General features: G+C 45.0%; 1 protein-coding gene across 1 annotated transcript; it reads left to right on the top strand.

Moving 5' to 3' along the window:
- Positions 1–30: 30 nt before the first annotated feature.
- Positions 31–27,242, top strand: YY1 (YY1 transcription factor). Its single transcript, XM_019751568.2, has 5 exons — positions 31–1,041; positions 15,693–15,855; positions 23,390–23,450; positions 25,153–25,311; positions 26,076–27,242. The coding sequence occupies exons 1-5, from the start codon at positions 372–374 to the stop codon at positions 26,256–26,258; spliced, it is 1,236 nt and encodes a 411-aa protein (XP_019607127.1). The 5' UTR covers positions 31–371; the 3' UTR covers positions 26,259–27,242.

Raw genomic sequence — 27,242 nt, 5'->3', positions numbered from 1 at the left:
GAGATCTGGGCTCGGGGTGAGGAGTTGGTATTTGTGTGGAAGGAGGCGGAGGCGCAAAAGGAAGGGGGAAGCGGAGCGCCGGCCCGGAGGGCGGGAGGAGGCGCGGCCAGAGCGGGCGGCCAAGGTGCGGCGAGGCGGGGCGCCGCGGCGAGCAGCGGTCGAGCGAGCGCGGGGCGCACCGAGGCGGGGAGGGGGGGAAGCCCGCCGCCGCCGCCGCCGCCGCGCCCGCCCTTCCCCCTGCCGCCCGCCCCCTCTCCCCCCGCCCGCCCGCCGCCTTCCTCCCTCTGCCTTCCTTCCCCACGGCCGGCCGCCTCCTCGCCCGCCCGCCCGGAGCCGAGGCCGCCGCGGCCGTGGTGGCGGAGCCCTCAGCCATGGCCTCGGGCGACACCCTCTACATCGCCACGGACGGCTCTGAGATGCCGGCCGAGATCGTGGAGCTGCACGAGATCGAGGTGGAGACCATCCCGGTGGAGACCATCGAGACCACGGTGGTGGGCGAGGAGGAGGAGGACGACGACGACGACGAGGACGGCGGCGGCGGCGACCACGGGGGCGGGGGCGGCCACGGGCACGCGGGCCATCACCACCACCACCACCACCACCACCACCCGCCCATGATCGCTCTGCAGCCACTCGTCACCGACGACCCGAGCCAGGTGCACCACCACCAGGAGGTGATCCTGGTGCAGACGCGCGAGGAGGTGGTGGGCGGCGACGACTCGGACGGGCTGCGCGCCGAGGACGGCTTCGAGGACCAGATCCTCATCCCGGTGCCCGCGCCGGCCGGCGGCGACGACGACTACATCGAGCAGACGCTGGTCACCGTGGCGGCGGCCGGCAAGAGTGGCGGCGGCGGCTCGTCGTCGTCGGGCGGCGGCCGCGTCAAGAAGGGCGGCGGCAAGAAGAGCGGCAAGAAGGGCTACCTCGGCGGCGGGGCCGGGGCGGCGGGCGGCGCGGACGCGGGCAACAAGAAGTGGGAGCAGAAGCAGGTGCAGATCAAGACCCTGGAGGGCGAGTTCTCGGTCACCATGTGGTCCTCAGGTGAGCGCCGGCTCGCGCCGGCCCCCGGGATGTTTTTGTTTTGAAGGGAAGCCATGTTTTATGTGTGTGATGGGCGCCGCCATCTTCTTCGCAGGGCAAGTATGGCGGCCCCAAAAGATGGCGGGCGGGCCGCGGCGGGGGCGGCGGGCGGCGGCGGCCAGCCGAAGATGGCGGCGGAGGCGCGGCGCCGCCCGCTAGGCCGCAATGGCGTAGTTTCCCCGGGCGGGGCGGTCCCGCGGCGCGGGTGGGGCGGGGCGGGCTCGGGCCAACGGACGGCCCGTCGGCTCGTTGACCGCCGTCCCCGCCCGGCAGGCTCTTCGCGAGGCCTGGGGGCGCGGGGCGCCGAGAGGGCGTTGGTGGGGCGTGCGGACCTCGCGCCCGAAGCGGGCCGAGCCTCACTCCACCGCTTTTCCCCCGCCTTCCTCTAGGGGGCGTCGCTGACCCTCATGCCGCCCCCGCCCCTTTGCCCGGACCCCTCTACTGCTCCCGGGAGGCGCCTTCGGAAGGGGGCGGGGGCGCCGCGGCCCTTTGCTCCCACGCACCGCGCAGGCCGGACCCCGCCCGCGGACGCGCTCGCCTTGGCGGGGCGGGACTTGGGCGGCACGTAGGGCTGGCGTGTGCGGGCTCCGCGTCGGTTGGCCTGTCACCGCGCTGCGGGCCAAGGCCTCGCCTCCGCTCCTCCGCAGCACGTAGTGGAGAGGATCCGCGAATTTATGTCGATAATTCTTAGCCCTTTATGTTTCCGGAGGTTTAGTTCTTCAGTATTTGGCGCTTTGCAAATCGCTTGGTTAGCTATACCACTAAATTAATAAAATCGAGTACTTTAAGTCTGTATGCTTTTTACTTGATAGAAAGCTCTTATTTTCCGCTTGAAAAGGATTCTGGAAAGCGTCTTTTCACTATTTTAATACTGCTTTGAACGAAGGCCAGGCAAGATATGTAGGGCATGTGTAAATTCTTTAGTTCTTTATAACTATCGAAAGGCTGGGTTTTTTTATGTCGGTATCCTATTTATTCACATGCAACCTAGTTAAGTTGCTAGGGTAGTAAATAGACTGAGATTAATCCTGTCATAGCTAGTTAACCTAGTACCTGGGGTAGTTAAACTTAATACTACATTTAAAAAAATACTAAAGTTGTAGAACCTTTCTTCCATAATTTAACGCTGTTTAATAAATTCTTAGTATTGGCTGGAATCTCAAATATGGTGACCTTTGAGTATTAAAGGATTGTTAATTCACAGGAACGAATGAAATAGATGAAAAGTTTGGACTGAAAAGCTGGTCTGGTTGTATCTGCTGAAAGCCAGCCCCCACGTTGAGATAGCTAAAGCTGGATGGATGGATGACTCAGGACTGAGTAAAGAGATCGGAACTGCTGCCTAATAGCAAGTGCTGACAGGCGCGGTTCTGCGTTTCAGTGCATTGACGAACTCTTCGTAGTTGCGTTTAGTAGGGGCTGTATGTTTCAATCAAACCTGCCTACTTTAGGCCTTAATGATTATCAAAAGATGTCTTTTGTACGTTTTGGTAGCTCAGAATGATTGCCCACTGACCGTGTTGGGAGGAACAGCCATGTTTTCCTATTAATAGGAATGGAATAAGGGTGCGGGTGTTGGTTATGATGAGTTGCTGAACTGAGGATACCCTTTGAAATTAGATGTTTAGATAAAGATATGTTAACCACGTAAAATTAAATTTACTTTCGTGGTATGGCCATTGGTTTTATAGTAACTTAGAAAACCAGGGCATTTTACACGTCCTGTGTTTGATCTTACCAAAATTGCTAACCTTTTTTTCCATACTCAGAAAGTTTGGTGATGAGGCTGATACATGTCAAGTAAGACAGACAGTTGGGGGGGAGGGTGCGATTCTGAGGGGCTTGACTAATGGGAGTTAATTTACAATGAAGTCAGCATTTAGAAGTCATTACTTCCCCTGTGCGAGTGACTGCTTACCTGGTTGCACAATTTGAGTTTATTTTAATGTCTGATTGTTTAAAGAGTTAGTTGTCTGGTGTGTTACAGAGCACTCTGCATAACGGTGGTTGTAATATTTGATGGCAATAACGTAATATGGCCTGATTCCTGAGCCATGCTTTGTGGTGAACTATCCCTCTTCTTGTGGTTTAGAATTATTACCAAAAAGAAGCTAAATAGTTTGTGGTTAACTATACGTGTCCCAAGTTCAAATATTGAATACACTAATTTCATCTTCAAAACTGAAATGAGATAATTGGTAACAGGTGAAGAAATCAAAGCAGGTTAACTGTTGCGCTAAATTCGTGTGTGTGTTGACTAGTAGGTAGTGTGCTCACTGCTATCACGTAGCTCAATCTCATTTGGTCCTGGGCAGGAGAGGTTAAACTACACTATAGTTTCCCTAAAACAGTCCCTTAGATTGGAATGTTTTGCCTAAGCCCAAGCTTAGTTACCTGAAGTCCTTATAAAAATAATTGTATATACAGGGTCATGTTGCTTGTTTTAGTACCTCTTGGCTTAAAACAAACACACACAAAAATTGAGTGGGAGCTCACTGCATTTGTGGAAACCAAATATTCAGATTTTTGGGTTTCTTTCGCTTGTTTGTTTGCCATCTTTTATGTCTCACAGAGTAACAGTGACCTGTATGATTGGCATCTTTCGAATGGAACAGCAGCTGCAAGGGAACCTAGTAGTTCTATAGTAGGGCAGTTTTAGATCTGAATGGTCTAAAGTCCTTAGCGATCTGTTTTTTGGGGTTTGTTTTTTTTTTTTCTCTTTCTCCTTCCGCCTTCCCCCCTCCAGCCCCTGACTCCGATTCAAGCCGTTGTTTCTCAGTCTAGTTGTGTAGGACACAGCTCCCTGGCCCATGCTGGTGTTATGAGCCTTGGGCTCCCCAGACTGAGGCTGACGGTCGCCGGTTGTACGGTCGCCGGTTGTCCACTCGCCGCAGCCTTTGTCAGCTGCTGGCCGCTCACGATGGCTGCCAGCGGCTCACAGCAGCACGCAGCAGCCCACGCCAACCTCTGGCTGCTCACTGCAGCCCAGCTCTGCTCCAGGGAGAGCCGTTGTTCATAATCCTAGCTGTAGAGGGCGCAGCTCACTGGCCCATGTGGGAATCGAACTGGCGACCTCGGCTTAGGAGTGTGGCATTCCAACCACCTGAGCCACCTGGCTGGCCCTTTTTTTTTTTTTTTTTTTTTTGTTGTTGTTGTTGTTGATACAACTTACATGTGTGCAGTTCAGTAGTTTCTAGTGTATTCACCAGGTTGTGCAGCTACCACCACTGTCTATGGAACATTTCCATTACCCCAAAGAGGAGCCCCACACCTACTAGCAGTTACTCCCCATTTTCCTCTCCCCAGCTCCTGGCTGCCTACCACTAATCTAATTTCTGTTTCTCTGGATTTGCATATTCTGGACATTTCATTTAAATGGAATTGTATAATATGTGGCCTTTTGTGTCTGGCTTAGTTTTCAAGGTTCATACATGTAGACTATTTCATTCCTTTTTATGGATGAATAATCCATTGTATGGATAATACAGCAGGACCTTATTTTTGCAGTTGAGAAAAGTAAGGCCTAGTTAAGGCTAAATTATGTTTCAGTATTGAATCACAGTTCAACTATGTTTTGAATATTCTTAGTCCATTGCTTCAAGGCCCATGTCCCCCCCCCCCCATTCATATAACGAATGACTATTTCAATATTGCCAGATTTAGGGCACAGTAGTATATATTTTCCCCTAGATGGTCATCAGTGCTATATAGAATGACTGCCTATTTTATAGAGCTTATTATAAACTGAAGCACTTAATTAAATCATTGGGTCGAGTAGGGAAGCTAATGATAAAGCTGAGTGTTTAAAACATTTAGTTTTGATAGAAACCTAAGAAGGCTTTAAAATCTTGGTTTCAAGTGGTTGGAAATTGTGGCCTTCATTCAAGGCTGTTGATATTTTAATTATCTTCTGTTACACCAAATATAGAAATGCTTTGTGCTGGATTGAGTAAAACATCTTAAGACCAGAAAACCTTTGATATTTGAATCCGTAAATTGAAAGAAAGTTGAAAAGTATTAAATTTTTTCTTAGTTTTATATATTCAGAAAGTTCAGGTTATGCCAAAAATTACTAATCCTGACCATTTGCCATTCCTCTGTGGATTTCCACGTCCTCCTTTTTTACCGTGCTATTGATCACTAGGGATGCCGTAAACATAAAATCCCATGGAACCAAGCCAGAGATGCCCTCGCAAGTACTAGAGTCAACCCCCTGGCCTACAGGGCAGCCTAAGTCCTATCCTGATTCCCAGCCTTGTAGCTCTGGGAGCCTCTGCTGTCACTCCACTCCAGGTTATTAGCCTTTTCTTTTTCTTTTCCCTCTCACCGTCAACAGCTGACTTTCCTAGTGAGAAAAGAAAAATCCGTATCAGGAAAAGGTCAGGGCTCCTGACCTACCTACTAGTATTTTAGGCTGTTGGAAGAGAATAAATAAAATTTTCAAAGGATGCCAGGCTCCTGGGTGGATATTTATAAAAGGTCTTTCTATTTGTTTGGTTTCTGAAGTCTGCTTAGTAAGGTTGGTTTGTTTAAAGGCTGGGAAATTTAGGGCCCATTAACAGGTTATTAGCAAAAACAATTACTAGAATGAACATTTCTTAGGATCTACATTCTTTTGTTAATTCCTGATCTGCTCTTCCCAAGTGACCATTTTATACACTCTGTTCTTACTGCTTCCCATAGGACAAATACATAAAAGTGAAAACTGTGTTTTTAAAATCTGGATATTTAACAGTGAGTTGTATTGCGTTGTTGGATAAACTGAAACCTTGTATTTTTAAAATTTGGCATCTTAAACACTACTTAGATTTTGAAAATAACATGAATTTTGTTATTATTAGCAAAATATTAGGACGATGTGAGAGGGTCTTAGAAGTTAGTTGACTCTTGTATGAGTTCATACCTTCTTATGTATGGTGGACATTAATTACAGTACAGGAAAGGAACCATTTCCAAATCCTGTCTTGTGTAGTAGGTCCCATTCTGTTTAACTTTGTGATTAATTATCAATAACAGCAAGCCCAGTGGTTTCTGGGAATTATATTAGTAACAGCATTAAATTCCTCTTGAGAGGGTACTGACCAAAGTATCCAACCTTGGCATATCTTAATTTCTGACCTTGGGATCTTTGTAAAATGACTCGTTGGAGTAGGGGCATCCGTAAAAGTATTTTCAGTTTCTTTATAGCAAAGAAATTCTACTCCTTTCTGAGTTCCTACGTGAAAATAGGAAACAATATACCTAATTTCTTAAAGCAAAGCTATTTTAACGTGACCTAGTGAATATTAGGAACTCAACTGAGCCAAATTCTTAACCATTGAGTTACTTTAGTCTTACACGGTGGTTTTCCGTGTGAGTAGACATTAAAACAGTGTAAATGTTTGTGAGCGACTCTTTGCCTCGTATAAATCACTCTCCAATGGAAGGACTAAGAAGTAGGGAAAGAAGCTGCCATTGTTGTGCCAGAAGCTGTTCTGTTGAAGTCTGGACCCTGTTTTTTGGAAAATCACAGGCTTCAAACAGAATTTCTGGTTATCTCACAGTTCACTCTTGGAAACACCACAAAGGGTCTCTTTTTTGCGATTCCCAACTCAACCCTCTTGGTGTCTTTTCTCTTTACATCTTCTAGCTTCCTTCTAAGCACCCCCAAAATTGAGGGAGACAGCTGTTGCCCCTGCTCCAAATTGTCAATTGGTTTTTAGTTTTCTCATTTTGTTGATAACTCACAATGTACTACATACGATTTCTATATTAAACACGTTTTTATAGATTTTTAACGGACTAATACAGAGCTGGATTTCACACACACACACACACACACAGACACACACAACCTATTGCTTTCTGAATTTTCTAAGACTGAAATCAGATGACTTCACCCTTCGCCTTAAAAACCCCTCAAACACAACAATGTGACTTGCTTAATGCCACTGAACTGTAAACTTAAAAATGGTTAAAATGGTAAGCTTTTTGTTTTGTGTGTTGTAACACACCCGTACCCCACAGACATTGCATTATATTCAGGAAAATCCAAACTCCGTGTCATGACCTGCGAGGCCACACGTGATTTGGCCCCTGCTTCCGCCCTCTTCCCTCTGCTCCTGTTATTCTCCAGCCTTCCTGTCCTCCTTTCAGTCCCTTGAACTTCGCAGCACTTGCTCTGACCCCAGGTGTTCACATTTAGTGCCACCTTGTTTTTCACGTCTCAGCTCTACAAGGCCTCTGTTCATTCAGATTGGGGTGTGCACGCGCACACACTGTCACGGTTTCATAACCCTGTTTTATTTTCTTTGTAGCACTGTCTGAAAATGTCTTGCTTGCTTTCTTTAACCTGCTTGTCTGTCTACATCCGGTAGAGGTAAGTCCTGGGCTGTAACCCTGCTGCCTTATGATGACGCACTCGGCACATGGGAGATTCTCAGGATATAACGGATTGCATGAGTGCATGGAGGTTGTGCTGTAAGGCAGAATCGTGGCCTACAGACCAAAATACCATTTTCATCAATAACTAGAGGCAGAAAAGAAAGAAGTGTTAGGGTGAGGAGATGGTGGAGAAGCGTTCCTTTTTTAGAAAAGACATGAACTTTAGAGTTAATCGTAGATTCAAATCCTAGATCTACGACTAGATCTACATTACTTGACATTTCTGAGACTTGACTTCTTCGAAAAACATGGGGTTAATAACGTAAAGGTTTTTGTTTGGATTCAGGCATGTGACAGTTGCTGGCAAGAAACAGGTAGTCAGTAAATGATAATATCCCTTCCTAAGGTCTCTATTAGTGGGGGAAAGTGGAAACAACCTATGTCTGATTTTTGCCTGTTGCTTAGCAATGAGTCACACATTATTTAGCTGCCCCCTTTCCCTCTTCAGTGAAGGTGGATGGTAGCAGTGATGAGTAGGTAATGTCATTTTTGCCAAAAATCACCTGGGATAGTTAGACCAAAGTTAATGGCCTAAGGTGGGAGATGGGGAGAAACAATCTAGCCAACCCAAATAAATAAATAAATAGGTAAATACACATATGTGTGTGTGTATAAAAATTAGTAAAAATAGAAAATGACCATCAGAATAACAGGAAGAATTAGGGGTCGACTCTAATGAGCTTCCTGGCAATCAGGGTAAAAAAGGAAACCATGGGACCACTTACAGATTCAAACATGGGAAAAAACTTGTAAGGAAAATCAACCTTTTCTCAAAGAAGCTGCCTCCTATCTGAGGGGAGCGCTGAGTGGTGGTAGTGTACGCATGCCAGCCGGTAGAGCGTCAGACTTGACCCAGTCAGTGCCCTACACCAGCCAAAGGCTTCAAGTGTGACCTGAGCATGAGTCATAATTTTCTGTATTCCTTACATGCCCAGTGTAGTTTCATAAAAAGTTCAGCATTCTTTACAAACCTTTAAGCATAGCACCTACTGTTCTCCTTAAATCCAGGAGAAAGGGGGAAATGGAATAAAGGAGATTTTGCTCACTCACTATTTTGCAGGTAGAATGGTTGGCATTTCACGTGGTACCACGTCTCAGCCTTATAAGATAGGTGGCGTTCTCCTTATTCAGTAAGTGGGGAAACCAAGCAAGGCGCAGGGACAGGAACGAAAGGCCTCCTGAAGGAAAGAGATCCTGATCTGGGCTTTGGGGAGCAGACTGGACTTCGATGAGGATGAGAGGCGGGCAAGAAGGGGAAGTTGTGTTTGTCGTGTGCGTTGATCAGACATTGAATCGCTGGAGAAAACCAGTTTGGTTGGAGCACGGAGGGCAGGTGAGACTCCACTTTTTTAACCCTTTCTCTGGACTTGTAGAGCTCCCAGCCTTTCCACTTACTAGTTCCTTAATCATATCTTTTTGTCTGTAAATTATTTTGAGTCTCTTTGTTTTGTCTCCAGTTAGACTGTGAGTGATTATATTTAGCTTTGGTAACGTAGAAAGGAATGGAAGAGCTGAGAGCGAAGGGCAGGGACTTACACCTTTTCTACCATTTGAATAGTTTCATATGGAAAACATTGAGAATGTTTCAGAAACAAGAATGAATTGATCAATGTCCTGCTGAAATAATTCAAAAATGTGTGCCCCATGTCTGGATGATATTGGCTGTGTTTTGTTTCTCCACCTTGTGACGTAGCCCATTTAACTTTGGTCTGGTCGTTGTGGGTCATTGGTGTTTGGCCAGAGGTTAGTTAGTGGGCGCTGGAATTACCTAACGTACAGTTTTGACTAGAAGTTCTCAATATCATTTTCCCCATCATCCCCACTTTTGAGTCAGCTTTTCCATATAGGAATTGTGAGATTCGTTTTTAATTTGCTTTGCCCAGTTGTGTTCTGGTAATAATTAGACATTAATAATTATTTAAAATGATAAATTACGTTGATTGAAGAAATCCGTTGCAATGAAATTTCTAACGTGGACTAACCCTGTCCCCTCAAAACAATGAAGGGATAATTAACTAGGTCCGCCCTCTAGGAAAACTCTGGACAGTTGATCCTTGAACCAGCGTGGGGATAGAGGTGCCCACCTCTGCGCAGTCGAAAATCCGCGTATAACTTTTGAGTTTCGCCCAAACTTAGTTGTCCCTCGGTGTCTGTGGGGATTGGTTCTAGGACCCCTGCGGATACCAAAACCCACAGATACTTAATTCCCCTGTATAAAATGGTGTAGCTCGGTGCATACAGTTTGCCTTCCGCATCATGGACTCTCAACCTCTGATCAAAAACAGTAACAGGTATGGGAAAAAATGCGCGTATAAGTGGACTGGTGCGGTTCAAACCCGTGTTGTTCAAGGGTCAGCTCTATACGACGATTCTTAAAGCAGGTTTAGACCCTTTGCTTTGTGAACTGCTTTACCCAGATGGGTTTTGATATTACCCCATTGCCAGTCAGTAGAAGTCAGTAGCATAACGTTTGACATTCTGAGTGGATCAGTTAGCACCTTCTTTCCTTGTATACAGCAAGTCTATTTCCGTAGTAATTATGAAATTAAAGGAATATAGTAAGTGCAAAACAGTGAAAGTCTTCTTTATTTAAATGCATATTATAACTGAAATATTGTTTTAATAAAATTGCAAAAACAAAAATGAATTCTTTTCACTAATAATTTTTTTGAACAAAAGTGGGAAGCTTATATGTACGTTGGTCTGTAAATGTAATAAAAATACTGGTTTCTCTTTTAGAGCATCATAAATTTCCATTGTATTTGGCAAAAACTTCTGAAGATTTTTTGCGAAAGTCAGATAAGATGGCCAAATAATAACATTGACATTATTTGATGTGTTGCTTTAATATGTGTCCAGTTCTTGGTGAAAATGAGGCAGACATTGTCTTTGATTTCTTCTGGCAATAGAACCTAGCATCTTTTGTCATTTGTTTGGCAGTCTTCTTCAAAATGTGATTTTTAAATATATAAATAGATTATTTCCTTGCATTTTGTTGTTGAATAGTTAATGACATTCTTTACAATTTCTGTGCGTTGGTCTTCAAGGAGTTCTTCAAATTAACTTCCAGGTAATACACTGTTTATTAAAGAATAAGTCATAAATGTGATATTAGGCTGGTGCAAAAAGTAATTGCAGTTTAAAAGTTTAAAAATAATTGCAAAAACCGCAATTACTTTCTTTTTTTTTTTATTATAAATTTCTCTAGGGAGTTGTCCTTCAATCTAGCTCTGGAGGGCACAGCTCAGCTCCGAGTCCAGTTGCCATTTTCAATCTTTAGTTGCAGGGGGCGCAGCCCGCCATCCCATGTGGGGGTTGAACTTGGCAACCCTGTCGTTCAGAGCTCGTGCTCCAAACAACTGAGCCATCCGACCACCCCAAAACTGCAATTACTTTTGCATCAACCTAATAATATGAAGCTTAAATATAAACCGTGTTTCCCCCAAAATGAGACCTAGCAGGACAATCAGCTCTAATGCGTCTTTTGGAGCAAAAGTTAATATAAGACCCGGTATTGTATTATATTATATAAGACCCGGTCTTGTCTTATAGTACAATAAGACTGGGTCTTATATTAATTTTTGCTCCAAAAGACGCATTAGAGCTGATTGTCCTGCTAGGTCTTATTTTCGGGGAAACACGGTATGATGAAAACGTACAGTAAATCACAGCAATTATTTAGAACTTAGGCCAACAAAAGATTTTTTTAGGCAAGAGTATTTGTATTGCTGACGTTTAGAAGTCCAAATGGATAGTGATAACCAAAAGCAGCTGATTTTTAATGTTTTGTTACAGTTTTAAACTTCTGTCATACCACGCACTTACTGGGAGTACTGGGGACAGGCTGCCTTCCCCATGAGTAAAAGTCTCGTTAGACAAAGCTGGATCTCTCCCGACCTCGGGACAGCTCTCGAGTCTCCTGTGCAAAGTCTTCCTCATTCTCTCAATATCAGAATTACCCGGGTTTTGGTTCTGAGCCGTCTTTTCTTTGTCCATGTGTTTTTTTCAGTAGGTAATACATATTTTGGTGGCTTTAAATGCAGTCTGTATGCCAGTGATTCCCATATATTTCTCTCCAACCTAGATTTCTTTTTATCCCCCACACTTGCATTTCCAGGTACTTTCTTGCAGTCCATCCACTAGATGTCACACATAGCTCAGAGTGGACCTCCAGACCCTCTCCTTCCTGCCCATTGTCTCTTCCCCCGTTGTTGTCCGTCTCAGCTGATGACACTGCCATCTCCAAGAAATGAAAACAAGAAACTCAGATGGCATACTGGACAATCCCTAATCTACCCCCCACCCACCTGATTCATTACCCAGCTGTGTTTATTCCTCCTCCAGAATAAAACTTGAATCTGACCTGTTTCAAAGACCTGCGACAAATGTCCTTTTTGATAGTAAATCCCATCGTTAGTAATCGCACCCTCAGAAATTGTTTCTTGTTTCAGATAGAGAACTTTCCACAGTTTAATCCCATTTCTCGAAGTGAAATCCCATCATATAGGTCAGGTTAGCAAACCTCTCCTGTAAAAGGGCTAGATAGTAATATTCCAGCATTTGTAGGTCCTGCAGTTTTTGTTGGAACTAATCAACTCCATGTGTCCTTGTAGCAGGAAAGCAGCCAAAGATGATATATAAACAAATGAGCATGGCCCTGTTCCAATAAAATTTGATTTATAAAAATGCATATTTGCACATCATCATTCACAATAGCCAAAAGGTGGAAACAACCCGTGTCCTTCACTAGAGGAACGTGCTAAGCCCACACCAGAGTATTATTCAGCCATGAAAAGGAATGAAATTTTGAAATGTGCTGCAACATAGGTGGACCTTGAAGACATGATGCTTAATGAAATAAGTCAGGCATAGAAGGACAAATAGTGTGTGATTCCGCTTATAAAAAGTACCAAGAGTAGGCAAATTCATAGAAACAAAGTAGAATAGAAGTTACCAGGGGTTGGGGGAAAGAGGGGTTATTGTTTGAGGGGTACCAAGTTTCGGTTGGGGATGAAGTTTTGGGTGTAGATAGCGATAGTTCACTATGTTGTGAATGGACTCAGTGCCACTGAAGTGCACACTTAGTGGGGTTAAAATGGTAAATACTATGTTAATGTCTCTTACCAAAATTTAAAAAGAACAAAAAGGCCACAGGGTAAATGGGGTGGGGGTTGGCGGGCTGAGTTTGACCCACTGGCTGTACATGTACATGCAGAGCGAGCGGGAAGTCTCGCCGGCCTCTACTTGAGGCTTGTTTCATACATGTTTGTATTCTGAGTCGTAATCATCTTAGTGACTGTCCCCTAATGCTTGATCTTGAATATTGATGCTAAGAACTGAGCCTTATGAAGTATTTCCTTGTTTGACTTCTGTGTGTGTCACCCCATAAGTCGTATTCGGAAGCCCTAGTCCCCAGTGTGATGGTGTTAGAGGAGAGGCCCTTGGGAAGTAATTAGGTTGTGAGGGTGCAGCCCCACGAACGGGATTAGCACCCTTAGAAGAAGAGAGAAGTTACGCATGTGATGAGATGATGTGTGAGGACACAGCAGGAAGGCATGTCTACAAACTAGGAAGACGTTTCACCAGGAACTGAATTGGCCGGCACCTTGATCTCCACAGCTGAGGGCAGAAACTCGGCTTTGTTTCTGGCTGTTGTTCCTGGCGCCCAGAGCAGTGCCAGGCATATAGGAGACCCTCCGGTACTCACGTGTGGAACTAATGCCTGGCATCCGCTCTGCGGAGAGTTCTGCCTTCTTTCTGCCCCGGCATCCTTGGGGCACCCGCTCAACAGCAGCTTGCTCAGAGAGAGAGCAGTGTTTCTCAGCCTTGCCATCTTACCGTTCTTGTGTCACATAGCAAACATGAGTGATAAAGAGATGGAGGTGAAGGGATTAACACAGCCCTGAGAAAAGAAGTGTAATTAAAGAATGTGGTTTTGTAGCTTGTGATCAGTGATCACATTTCCTTTCTTACTCGTCCATCCAACTATTTTTCCTAGGCCCGTCCTCCGTGGATGGATAGTCTCCATCTCTGTAACGGGTAACCTAGGATATATTATCTAGTTCTTTCTAGTTCCAAACAAGAGGCAGCAGAGCCTGACAGTTAAGCACACAGGTCTTAGACTTAGACTTCATGAGTTCACATTTGCCACTTGCTAACTAGTTAACCCTGAGCAAGTTACTTAACTAACCTCTCTATGCCTCAGCCATCTCCTCTGAAAATGAAGCTGCTTGTTTGTCCACTATGTAGGGTGATATGTGCAGTGATTAAAACAGCGCCTACATGTAAACATTCAATAAAATGACAGCTATTATTATATTCTGTGACTGTTTTTATATTCTGTGATAGCTCCTAAAATGAAGATTGGAGGGAGAGTTAGGCATTTAAAGTTTAAAACTTGTATTCTGTGCTTTTCATTGCTGCACACGATTGGACTTGACTCAGATGACCCTGCATCCCGTCTGTCTTGCCCTCACCGTCTGGCGCCATAGAGTGGTGTGTGCTGAACAGCTAGTATGTGCAGTTTTGGGGTAGTGACACCAGTTGCAGGATTTGTTTGGTGTGGTTTGTTTTTTGGCCATGGTTCTTAACACTGGTGGAAGGTAATGCAAGGTAAGGGTTGAACAAGCCAGTTTTCACTTCTGAAAGTTCTTGTGTTACTGCTTTTTGTGAAACAATTTGATGGAGAAATGGAAAATTTCTGTTAGCGTTGAAATTTTGTGCTTTAGGCACCAAAACAGTAGAAAGCGGGTTTTGGCCTCTGGGCACTTCGCTCTAGTTTAAGAGGCAAGGCCAACAAAAATTCAAAACAGTACGATTTAGAGTTTGTCAGTGTGATTATCAAGAACTAATCTAGGACTTCAAAGAAATGGTAAAGACTCCGAGGCTAGAGTGATAGAATCAACAAGCCCTTAGAGAATTTGAGGAAGGAAGGCTCTGGAGGGTAGGCAGGAATCAGAGCGGTAATAGAGGGAAGGGGAGGCTCGTGCTTACCGAGTGTCTCCTGCCAGGCACTTGGGAATTAACCTGTGAGAGAAGCAGGCTGGTGGACTATGGAGGGCACATGCCAAGGAGAAATAGAAGGTAAGACTGGGTGTGTTAAAGTGGAACCAGGCAGCATAGGACCCAGAATGCTCGGTGGAAGTGATTTATACCTCTGTTGAAGGCGTCACGCCACAGGTGAAAGTGTATCAGCTATGTTTTCTGTGTCGATTTATCCTTTGGCATCACGAGAGCAGAGAACACAGTTGTGAAGATGAAGTAAGAAATTCCAGTCGTCATTTAAGTTTGAGACAATGATACAAACTAAGCTGACGGCAGTGGGACAAAGGGAGAGGGCCTTTTAAAAAGGATCAGTAGGACTTGGTGTCTGGGATGTAGGAGATGAATTATGGGGTCGATACTCCTTTTTTAACCTGTTCTATCTGAGGTAATAGTGAGACACGTGAGTTAGAGAGCTCCTGTGTTCTTGGAACACATACTTAGTGAGGGCCAAGTATGGGCAGACTTTGGACAACGCCCTGGGCACACAAGGGAAGCAAGACCAACGAGCATCCCTGTTCTCATGGAGCTTACAGTCCCGTGGGAGAGGCCGACAGAAATCACAGAGCTGTAATTACACGTCGTAGCCAGGGAGAACGGGGTGAGTGGAGGCCTTGAGGTTAGGGTGATGGGGTGCGAAGAGCCCAGTATAGCTGGAGAGAGAGTGAGGGGAGAATAAATAGTGAAGAAGAGAAGGCGAGAGGCAGGCTCAGAGGTGATGGCTAGAAAACCAGATTTGATTCAGCATTGCAGGGTTGGTTAACAGGAAATGTGTTTGTCAGACGAAAAGCAGAACTCTGACAAGTGCTAGGAGGAGAAGCAAGGAAGCTGAAAACAAGCCAGTTAGAGAAGTGGAGTGGACCCAGGAAACTGAGTGCCAGGACAGTAATGAGCTGTCCCCGAAGGCTGGGCAGGAACACCCACGGGAAGAAAGGTCCGTCGGATTTGGCGTCCAAGATTTGGGTGCCTTGCAAGCAGAAACAGGATTTCAAGAGAAGGAGGAGAAAGGCTGGGTGCTTAAGAAATTGAGGTAGCGGCTCTAAATCACCCATTTAAGAAGCTGCTAATGAAAACAGTTTGTAGTTAAAATGTACTTGCCCACACAGACATTTTTTGCTCAGCTAAAATAATCTAATGATGTGTTGCAGATGAAAAAAAAGATATTGACCATGAGACGGTGGTTGAAGAACAGATCATTGGCGAGAACTCCCCTCCTGATTATTCAGAGTATATGACAGGAAAGAAACTTCCTCCTGGAGGGATACCTGGCATTGACCTCTCAGATCCCAAACAACTGGCGGAATTTGCTAGGTAAGTTATAAGGACGTTCTTGTAACCATAGGAAGTACCTGAGTGTTGCCAGCTGTGTTTTTTGTGCCTAATCGGCGGTTTGTAGTCTTGCTCTGCAGGGACTTCTGCAAGCAAAAGGCATTTTCTTTTTAGTAGTAACAGTGCTATTAATGTGAGGGGCACCATTTTAGATCCTTGCAGACAATAAGAGGAAATAAATACTCTTTAATTCCATAAATGACATTGCTTGTGGATAAAGAACACGCACATCCTTTGCTTGGAGCTGGGTGTCTTCATGCTACCTCTGGGCCTGCCTGTATACATTTCAGATTGAGTGTGTTGTCCTGGCTGAGCTGCAGGAGACCTGGGTCTATATAGGCGTCATCCATTCATATTTTAGCAAGCCACAGTTAAGCTCCCCGCGTTTTGCTCATGTAAGCTGGCACGGCAGAAAGAGAGCAGATATTTATGTCTGGGACCCCTGTGACTGCTGCCCAAGGTCAGCAGTTGGGAAAATCGGAACCCATTGGATATCTGTTCTGCCTGAAACGACTGGGTGCCCACAGAAGTTTCTGTCCCTTTTTTGCATCATGTATTTTCTAATACTGTTTGGCCGTTTTTACGAGAATGTGAGAAAACCCACACAGGTGGATGTAAACCTTTAAATAAAGTGAACCATAAACTTGGGAGCAGAGGGCCTTCACCTTTTCCCTACCTGAGGTTGAATGGAGCCTGGAACCGGCCTGGGAATTTAGGGGAAGGCGGGATCAGGAAGAGACATCTGTGACCTTGCGTCATCTAAGAACAGAGCGGAGCACCTCTTTTTCTTGTCTCCTGAGAGCAGAGCCAGAAACAGCAGCAACCCCCGAGTGTCCTGGCTACTCCTTGTAGCCCTGCCAGAGAAACCAGGTGGGCGAGCTACCGCGGGCCTTTGCAGCCCGTTTCCCACATCTCAGATGGGTTTTAAGAATCCCATTGCGTTTTAATACGGGGCTCGAGCCCTGTCCTCTGCAGCGAAATGGTACCTACCGAGAATATATACACATTAATTTCTAATTGATGATGGCTTAAAAAAATTAGGGCTCAATACGTTTGTTAATGCCATTGTGTTCCAGCTTTTATTATGTCACTCATTGAAATATTAACTACCCCCTCCCCCCCAATACAAAAGGAATCTGTAGGATACATAGTCATCACTGAGGTTAGAATTCGTGGACCGGTTGAGCCCGAGTTTAATATTCCATGTGTTCTTAAAGTTAGTCACCTCTTCCTTGTAGTGCTCAGAATTTAGTGAGGGTTTGATACGGGCTGCATCCCAGGGATAGAGATGGGACATAGGAACCAAGGAAAGCTTGTGGGATGGTGGCATTTGCTTAGGCCTTGGAGAGCATGGAGATTTGATAGACAGGTGGGGTTTCCATGGTGGGGCCTACGTACGAGAATGGCACGAGCACAGTGTACACATTGAATAGCCAGTGTATATTCAGGAAGAAGGAAGCAGTCAAGTTTGCTTGGGAATTGGGTGCTACAAAAGAATGAATGTGCTAGAGATGACAGGAGACCATGAAAAGGTTGATTAAAAGCTTTTCTCCGTAGGAGATGGGAAATTGGGAGGGGTGCTGCTCTGGGGTTCAGGTAGGCAGCGTTTGTTTTTAGATGCTAACAAAACTTCCATTCTGGACTGGAGGTGGTTTCGGGAAGTAAGTTAGGCTTAGCATCTTCTGAGGAGGGGTGGGAAAGCACAAAAGTGTCAGGCAAGTCAGCTCTTTGGCTGCTGCGAGGTTTTGGAGGGAAAAGACCCCCACATAAAGTGCTGGGAAAGCCCTGGTTTTCAGAGGGTAAGAGGAACCAGTGTCACAGCAGAAGGCTCATCCAGATGAGGAGGAGGAGGAGGAGACTGGGGAAAGCCACTACAAAGTCAGTGGCGTTGCAGAGGGGCCCAAAGACGGGAGAGGAGAATGCTCAGCTGGGTACTGTGGAATGGTCATTGGAGGAGCAGAGGGGTTTGCAGAGAGGAGCCTGCGGGGAGGGAGCAGTAGATGGAAGGGGGTGTTGATGACCCTTGGCCTTGTTCCCCCTCGCTGGGGAACTGGGTGGCTCAGCTGAACGCTTGTCCCAGTCCTTGGAACAAAAGGCAGGGTGTGTCCGCCCTAAACTCAGGATGCACACGATGCTGCTGGGGGATAGAAACCTGTGCTTGTTCCCCAAGTAGCCTTGCCTCACTCCTGGCCAAGGGGACCACCCACTGGCACTACCACCCAGGTGCCAGGTATTTCAAAGGTACCATTTGTGAAATTTCAAAACACTAAGGATAAAGAACCTAGAAACTTCCAGAGAGAAAAGATAGGTCACCTACAAAAGAATGATCATTAGAGCTGAATGAGAATTATCTTCAACAGCAATAGATAATTAGAAGACAATGGAGCGGTGTGTTTTGAGATTTCTGAGGAAAAATTAATATAAACATAGAATTCTTGATCCGGCAAAGCTAACAGTGAAATAACAAGGGCAAAATAATGACAGTTTTAGACACGCAGAACTTGTTTTATGTTGCATACACCCTTTCTGAGGAGGTTACTTGAGGATATATTCCAGTAAAATGCGGGTAAACATCAAAAGGAAGACTTCCTAAAGAATGAAGTGAAAAGAAAACCAAGAAGACAGCTGTGCAAGAGGCTGGAAAACATGTTTAATTTAGAATAGGAAGTTGATGGGTTGTAAGAATTTCTTCAGGAAAAGCCAATTTCATTCAGTAGTGGACAGAATGAGTAGGAAGCGAGAAGATCTTGGTGGTGTGGGAAAGCGCCTTCTAAAAAAGAAAAGAGAATCAGAAACACCCTGAAAGAGGTGGGTCAGGACTAGGAAAGCCGCAGCCTGAAAGTGGGGCGTACTTTTAACAGTATTGAAAGAGAGAATTCATTTGACCTGACGCTAGGAGAATTCTCTCCTGGGTACTGAACCTGCTATGCTGGATGGAACTGTGATTCTGGCACACAGTTCTTTCTGCAGTGAGTAGTGTTTACATAATATCTGAATACAGAGTGTGTTTATTTTCTTTTCTGATCAACCTGGTAAAGATTTCATTTCGTGTACAGAGTGGAATGAAATCGTGCTCATCTCGACAGTGTACACAAAGTGAAGGTCGGGGTTTGGGCCTTGGGGTGGGTCATCCTCATCCCCATTCTCCACAGTGTTTGATAAGAGTGTGTAAAACTAAACACTCTAATTGGACGGCGGTGGTGGTGAGAAGAGTTTGAGCCTGGAATGCCCTGTTTTGTTAGGGCTTCACATTTAGACAATGTGTAACAACGGCTGAGGAGGGTTTCCCAGAGGCCCCACAATTGGTGCCTGGGATCCTGAAACCTTAAGGCACCAAGTTTCAAACTTGGGGGCCTGACCCCATCTTCTTCACTGAGAAGGATGCACAGAACCTGTTCTACTGTCTTCCGCTCCTCGTCCCCCTCGGCTCCGTGACTTGGCTGTTGACTTGGGGGGGGCGGTGTTAGCGGCTTTTCTCTGTCCTCGGTGCACTGGAGTGAGGGGGTTCTGGACTGGCCTTGAAACTGACCACAGAAAGTTCCAGGCTCCTGCCACACTAACCCTAGACTGCTTAGGAAATCAGTTACATGTGTGTGGGCAAGTGTAAGAAATACGGACTTGAATTTGAAAGTTACAGTATTTGGGAGATGGGACTGGGTGACTGTTCTTACTTGAAATGTGTTTTTAGTAAATACTGCTTTAAAAACTGGTCAGTGGTCGGGGTGGCGGGTTAGCTCAGTTGGTTAGAGCGCGGTGCTGGTAGCACCAAAGTTGCCGGTTTGATCCCCGCATGGGCCACTGAGCCGTGCCTTCCTTAAAAAAAGTGGTCAGTGAGTGGCACCTGGCAAATTCTATTTCCTGATTAAATTGACAACCCTTGTGCGTTTTTCATTAACTAAAGTTAGTCCTTTGGAAACTTTTGGTCCAGAAAGATCAAAATAGAGAGTGCATAGGTCAGTCCCAAGGTGGTTATTTTGTTGTCAGTCCCCACCTGAGCCTTGAATCACGGGTTAATGTGCAGATGAAATGTGATCGTGGGGCTGAGAGTCCCTTAACTTTTCAGTGTCATCACATGAATACACACTGTTATTTAAGAGAATTCACTTAACGAACTTTGTCTTGCTTTGTCTAAGGCAACATGATTCTTTGCACAAAGAAAGGCGCTGAAGCTCGCCTTGGGAGCTGTGTTACACAGGAACTTGTGTCCCGTCAGCACAGGTCACAGTTGGTGGCTCCAGTCTGAAGTCAGCTAAGCTTGTTTTGCAGGGAAGGGGCTTATTTTCATTCAAGAGTCACCGCCTCAAAAATGTTCGTCTCGGCTGTGGGACGTTTGCAGATTTAACTTGGCTGGAACTTTTGGTTTACACAGTGCCCTGCTGAAAATTGTGCCAGGAAATTCCTGCAATTTCTGGTCCTGGAGTCCAGCCTTTACAGTGTTGTTCCTTCCACAGATGCAGAATGAGATAGTCTAAACCCAGCAGTCCTGTCATGCACAGGGAGCGTAGTCTCCATTTGTAACTGAACGGGAAGCTTCTCTTACTGGGTTCCTGGCTCCTCCGTATACTTTGTAATGCAGTGAGGAGGCCTTTCTGCTTTACACGTGCCGTTCTTTCTCCAGTCTTTCAGCCCTTTAGTTGGAAAAGGTGGTTTGGATGGAGTGCCACAACCTTCTGCGTTAAGTACAATTGGCTTTTTTTTTTTTTTGAATTCACTCAGTTTTAGCTAGGTCCTGTTAGCACACAGCTGGTGATGATAGTAGCTGTCATTTCCCAAGAGCTTAATGTGCATCTCGTAAGCTTCACAGCGCTAACGTAGGTAGCCTTACGCCTTTTACAGAATAAGAAACTGAGGCTGAGGAGTTAAGTAATTTGCTCAAGGTCTGCAGCTAGTAGGAGTCAGCATCAAGTCACATCCCATCCGTCTCATTCATACGCCTCTGCTGTTGTCATTGTCGTCTCCGGTCAAAAGATCTCTGTACCGTACCACAGTCAACACCAACTCGACTCGAGTCTGGTCGCTACTGACTAGTCCGGGCAAGTCAACACACTCTACGTAGTAGCGTACGATTTCAGTCTTTGAAACACTTTTTAGGATTTCAAATATATACATATATATTTTTTTTTACTTTGTAAGTTATATATCAGTTGGTTCCATGAATGTTTTAGTCTTCATTCACAAACAAAAATCTTTCAATCTAAATATACTTCATTGGAAAATGACCTTTTCCCAATGTTTCCATTAGAAGAACATGTAAAAGGGACCAGCACATAGTGCCTCGTTTGTTACTCTGTAGTGAAGAAGGGTGATTCGCCAAGGAGCTTCAAAGTGGCTGCAATTAAATACCTTCGACTTCCTCGTTGAGTCCAAGGGTAGTTGTCCAAATGCATTTTAAACTCTCTAAAATTAATTACATTGCTAAATACTCATACACACTTTGAAAGTGACATTTAACAAAAAAGACCACTTAATGACAACATTTTTAAAAATCAAGAGTTGCATAAATGGTAAAATGGGACTGTTCTCTTTTGTGTATATTTGAAATTTTCCATGATAAAAAAAAATTACTTTTTAAATTAAGTTCCTAGCACTAAATCTAAGAAAAGGCATGGGTGTGGGAACCCAGCTAGGCCACACCTATCCTATTGGCACAGGTGCCTCATTGCTATTGACTCCGTATTCAGACCCCAAGATGGGTGAAAGAGGGATAAAAGTTGTTTGTACGACATACTTATCAAGCTAGTGGACAGTTTTTACAAGTCGGTTTATTGAGAATTTGCATGCAGTAAAATTGACCCTCTTTTAGGTGAGTACCATTTATTGAATTTAGACACACGATCGTTCAGCTCGCTCCACAGTCCAGAGAGTGTGTCAGTGGGGCCATCAGAGGGTGAACATTCTTAATTGGGAAGATTGAAACTTGGTTCTTAATATACTCTTTTATTATTAATATTTGATTGGAGTACAACCCTTTCATATGAATTGCTTTAGTTTTTCAAACTTTGATATAACCCCCAGGTGACGCAGTGGCACCAAATTTTTGTCCCACCTAGTTTTGTGACCTCAGACCCAAACCCCAGGATTCAGTGGTATTGGCAATAACAAAGGCTAGTTCAGAGCCCTGTGCACAGCAGGCGCTTAGGAGATATTTGCTACTTGGTATGGTACAGGGTTGGGGCGGGAGGAGGGAACCAGGCTGAAATGTCAGAGCCTTTGACTAGGAAGTTTGTGCAGCCTTGGACAGACTCCTTAGAGATAGGTTATAGCTACCAGATCAGTTGTTTCTCCTGTGCTCCTCCAGGGCACGGAAAGTTTAACTAGGTGATTGATGAGTTATAAAGAAGAAGCACCGGCTCATCCTTTGCCCAGATCAAGGGTGAAGCAGGACTGGTAGGGAGGGTCTTGGCTGATTCCGGTAATTGTGCCCGCAGAAGCCTTTTGTAATAACAGAGTGGTGGTAAGTCCGCTGCTGTTGTTTACTGAGCCTGCATCCTCACGTTGGAGTGTGAGGTGGCAAAGCCAGGGCCAGAAAGGACATGTATTCCCGAGGTGTAAGTCTGTTTTTTCTAGTTGTTCTAGGAACTCTTAATTTCTCACCCCTCTACCACACACAGATCTGTAGGGAGTATTTGGAGAGAAAGTTCTGACAAAAGAACAAATGTTGGTTCAGTGGAAATAGCAGGTAGGTAAGTTACCCAATCAGTAAGCTCTCTGGGTAGTAATTCCACACAGGGCTCTCTGGCTGCCCACGTGATCAGGACTCTTATTACACCCTCGTCCCACAGCAGGGTCAGAAAGCGCTGTCCTTGAGAACAAATGCTCTTACTTTTTGAAAAACTAACAGTGTGCTAAAAAAGGGGAGGAGGGTCTGGGGTGTTTCCACGTGTCCACCAGTCGGTCCCTAGGGGCTCCTACTCAGCTAGCCAATCCCACCAGTTACGTTTCCTTCTAGAGATATTACACTTCTATGTATGTAAGTACTTCTCTGTTGAGGGTACCCGTGTTTAAAAAAATCTGAATCATTTCTGTCAGTATGAAAGCCCCCCTGCCCCCGCAGTTGTGTTAGGAAGTATATTTTTAATACCCTCCCGTAGCCATCGCTCCCTTTTTATAAGGCACTTTTATTATCACAGCACCTGCTTTCAGATCCTTTGCTTTGCTCCCACTAGGAGATTCCTCTGGTTTTCTGGGCTGTTGACCTTTTGTATTTTTAAAGAGTTTGGAGAAAAGAGCAGATACTTGAGGCATACAGATCGCGGTGCCATCCTAGCTGCACCACCAGCTTATCAGCTGTGCCACCATAGGTGGCAGCGCTCTTCCCTGGAGAGTGGGCAGAGGGCTCAGTCCCGAGGACTCTGAGTTGTCTCCGGGCTTCCTGTTCACGGAAGCATATCGTCATCTTAGTTTTTGTACCTGTAAGGAATACATTTCAGAGACTATATGATTTATGCCAGTTAAGTCTACCCACTCCTACAAATCTCTCTCTCTCTCTTTTTTTTCTTTTTTTTCTTTTGGTAAGAATGAAGCCAAGAAAAATTAAAGAAGATGATGCTCCAAGAACAATAGCTTGCCCTCATAAAGTAAGTAATGCTAGGGGGAAAGTATTCATTAGACTGTTGATGAAGTTTTAGAGAGATTATCAGAAATTTGCACTATTATTTCTGTCTTCATATTTGAGATTCAGTGAGGAACTATAATCTGGTTTCTAAATTCAAGAGACTATTTTGGGACGTAAGTTTTGTTCAGTAAAGGCCACTTAAATTGAATACTGTTAAATGGGGTTGCTGTAGGGCACCAATGTTTTACTCCGATACCTTGAATAGAGTACGTTAGGACTTGATTTCTTCTCTTTGGATCATTAAGTCAATCTTAAGACATTGGGTTGTGTCTCACCCATGGAGCTTTCTGGGACCGGAGTAGGCTCATTATGGAAATTTGGAGATGATTTTGGGTGCTGTTAAAGTCAGCCTAATAAGACTTCATTGTTTCCTTCACAATTTTCTTAATTTACCCTGTTAATCAATTGTGTGTTACTACAGGGGTACTTAATTGTTTTCAAATGTGATTGGTCTTTAAAATAAAACGATAACCTAAAAAGTACTTTGAGGTATTGGTTGGGTCTGTTCCAAACTTAGGTGGATATAAAACTAACAGAAAAGTAAACTAGCACACAGGTGCCGAAAAACAAAGGGGAAGGAGTCTGAATGGAATACAGAATCGTTTCCAGTGAGCGATTCGGAGAAGGGTACATTTAGTTCACGGTGTGCTCTCTCCTGGCCTTGCACTCCCAAGTTCTTTATTCTGTTTTAACGCTCTTCGTGTGGAGATTTTGAAATGTAACATGATATTCGTTGGGGCCAAAAGATAAATAAGCATTTGAAAACAGTTATGCCTTGAGTGCCTGCCATCTCTGGCTTCCCTGTGTACTTCTTTTCCAACTCCATTTTATTAAAATGCCATTTTCGAAATGGAAGCTCAGCCTAGGGGTCAAGGTGAAAAAACGGGGGCTTTTCCCGCCCTTTGCCTGTGAAGCTGTCCGCTGGTTGACTTGTGCTGTCCTTCTGTCGTGCTGTCTGATCATTTCCCCCATTCACTCCATTACTGGGCAACAACTGCAGAAGAAATGGTGCAGGACTTGGCTGTCGAGCCCCACACACCCATCTGCCTCCCCACCCCGCTCTGGTATCAGTTTGCCTGCTTCTTTTCCTAGTGTCTCACAAAATAAATTTCTTCTGTAGTTGCCATTCCTTGGAGACCCTCTTGCTTCTTTCTCTGTCAAGAAGGGGAAAGAGGCAAAGAGAGAAGAGGGAACAGTAGGCGATGGAGCATGACAGCCCATTCTTGCAGCACAGAATACGGGGCCCACCAAAGGTAGTGGTGGACTGCCGTCATTTTAACTCCATTTACTTCTCAGGGCTTCTGTTACTTCATTTGGGGGACGGAGTTGGGTGAGGCAGCTGTGGTGTCGCTGGAAGCCAGGGTGCTGGGTTCTACTCCCAGCTCGGCTACTATTAGTAGTGTGACCTTGGGCAAGTCTACTTAAAGACATCTCTAAGCCTCAGTTTCCTCATCTGTAAAACAAGGGTTTACATTAAATGAGAAGGCCTTTTTTAGCTGTCTGGTTTTTGTCTTAAATAATTTCACCTCTCTACTGTAATCCTGAGTCAAATTAAAATGGGGGGCTGGGGGTTGTTTGTTTCAATGTGTCAGTGGAGGCTGAGGAGTGGCTGACCCTTGCCGCCGTTTGCAGTGTGAACCACTAAGCCTGTCTCTCTGTCCCAGGGCTGCACAAAGATGTTCAGGGATAACTCTGCCATGAGAAAGCATCTGCACACCCACGGCCCCCGAGTCCACGTCTGTGCAGAATGCGGCAAAGCTTTTGTCGAGAGCTCAAAGCTAAAACGACACCAACTCGTTCATACTGGAGAGAAGCCCTTCCAGGTAGAACCAGCCCCCCCACCCCCCACCCCCCACTATCGTGCACGTGTCGGCAGGCGGTGGTGGTGGCGACGATGCTGGAGAGTCAGGGTCCTGGCACTTCTTAGTGAGAGGTGACAGCGGCGTCCAGATGAGAGTCACTGGGGGACAGGTTTCCCACATCAGGAGAAACACAGGCTTGCTTGAGCAAGCCTGAAACTGCATTTCTAGTGCGTTCACTGCGGGACTGAAGCCGTTTAGTTCTTGTAGTTAGTAGTATATTGAATTACTCATTGGCAGGGAGCTTCTAAAATTCTATTGCATGAGAGTAAGTATAGTTAATATTTTGTCTAGTTTTTGGAAGCCCATGAACAAGGGGAGTGAACTCACAGTGCAGCTAGTAAGTCTGGCGTGATTCTCTCTGCCACTTGGCCCCAGAAACCTTGTGATTCATTTGTATTTCATTATTTGAAATACTGCTCAGTGCTAGGGCCTAACCTAATATTTGGGAAGAGTCTTGCTATTGCAAGTGTTTCTCTTATATTGTATTTAAACAGCTCAGGAGGGCTAACCCTGGGTTCTAGGAGTCTTCATGCAGTCAGAGCCCCCTGCCTACTAATTCTGGAGTGCAGCTAGAAAATTTCCCCGGGGCAGGGAGGAAAAACGTTGGGGGAAGAAGTAGGCTGTCCTCCAGCGTGGTGGCAGCCGCCCGCCCGCCCGCCCGCCAGCCCGGCCACCGGGCCTGGTCAGAGTCGCTGAGTGGGTTATCTCTGGTCTTTCCTCGACAGTGCACGTTCGAAGGCTGTGGGAAACGCTTTTCACTGGACTTCAATTTGCGCACACACGTGCGAATCCATACTGGAGACAGGCCCTATGTGTGCCCCTTCGATGGTTGTAATAAGAAGTTTGCTCAGTCGACTAACCTGAAATCTCACATCTTAACACATGCTAAGGCCAAAAACAACCAGTGAGAAGACGAGAGAGAAGAGCCTTCTCGACCCCGGGGAGCGTCTTCCAGAAGTGTGATTGGGAATAAATATGCCTCTCCTTTGTATATTGTTTCTAGGAAAGAATTTTAAAAATGAATCCTACACACCTACGGGACATGTTTTGATAAAGTAGTAAAAATTAAAAAAAACTTTAATAAGATGACATTGCTAAGATATGCTCTATCTTGCTCTGTAATCTCGTTTCAAAAACACGGTGTTTTTGTAAAGTGTGGTCCCACCTGGAGGACAATTCATGAACTTCGCATCAAAAGACAATTCTTTATACAACAGTGCTAAAAATGGGACTTCTTTTCACATTCTTATAAATATGAAGCTCACCTGTTGCTTACAATTTTTTTAATTTTGTATTTTCCAAGTGTGCATATTGTACACTTTTTGGGGATATGCTTAGTAATGCTATGTGTGATTTTTCTGGAGGTTGATAACTTTGCTTGCAGTAGATTTTCTTTAAAAGAATGGGCAGTTACATGCATACTTCAAAAGTATTTTCCTGTAAAAAAAAGTTACATAGGTTTTGTTTGCTATCTTAATTTTGGTTGTATTCTTTGATGTTAACACATTTTGTATAATTGTACCGTATAGCTGTATTGAATCATGTAGTATCAAATATTAGGTGTGATTTAATAGTGTTAATCAATTTAAACCCATTTTAGTCACTTTTTTTTTCCGAAAAATACTGCCAGAAGCCGGTGTTCAGTGTAATTTCTTTGCCTGTTCAGTTACAGAACGTGGTGCTCGGTTGTCGAATGTATTGTACCTTTTAACACCTGATGTGTACATCCCGTGTAACAGAAAGGGCAACAATAAAATAGCAGCCCGACAGAAAGCAGATGGCAGAAAAAGATCTGTAAGCACAGTCTTATTTCCTTTTGTTGTCCAGAATAATTATAATTCTTGAGCCTCCCAGAAATTGGAAGCTAAATAAAGCAACTCAAGTTTCCTTGA

The sequence above is a fragment of the Rhinolophus sinicus genome, linkage group LG03, assembly GCF_036562045.2.
Source record: "Rhinolophus sinicus isolate RSC01 linkage group LG03, ASM3656204v1, whole genome shotgun sequence".
NCBI classification, from domain to species: domain Eukaryota; kingdom Metazoa; phylum Chordata; class Mammalia; order Chiroptera; family Rhinolophidae; genus Rhinolophus; species Rhinolophus sinicus.
The sequence above is the reverse complement of the archived record's forward strand: the minus strand, read 5'-3'. Positions and strand labels throughout refer to the sequence as shown.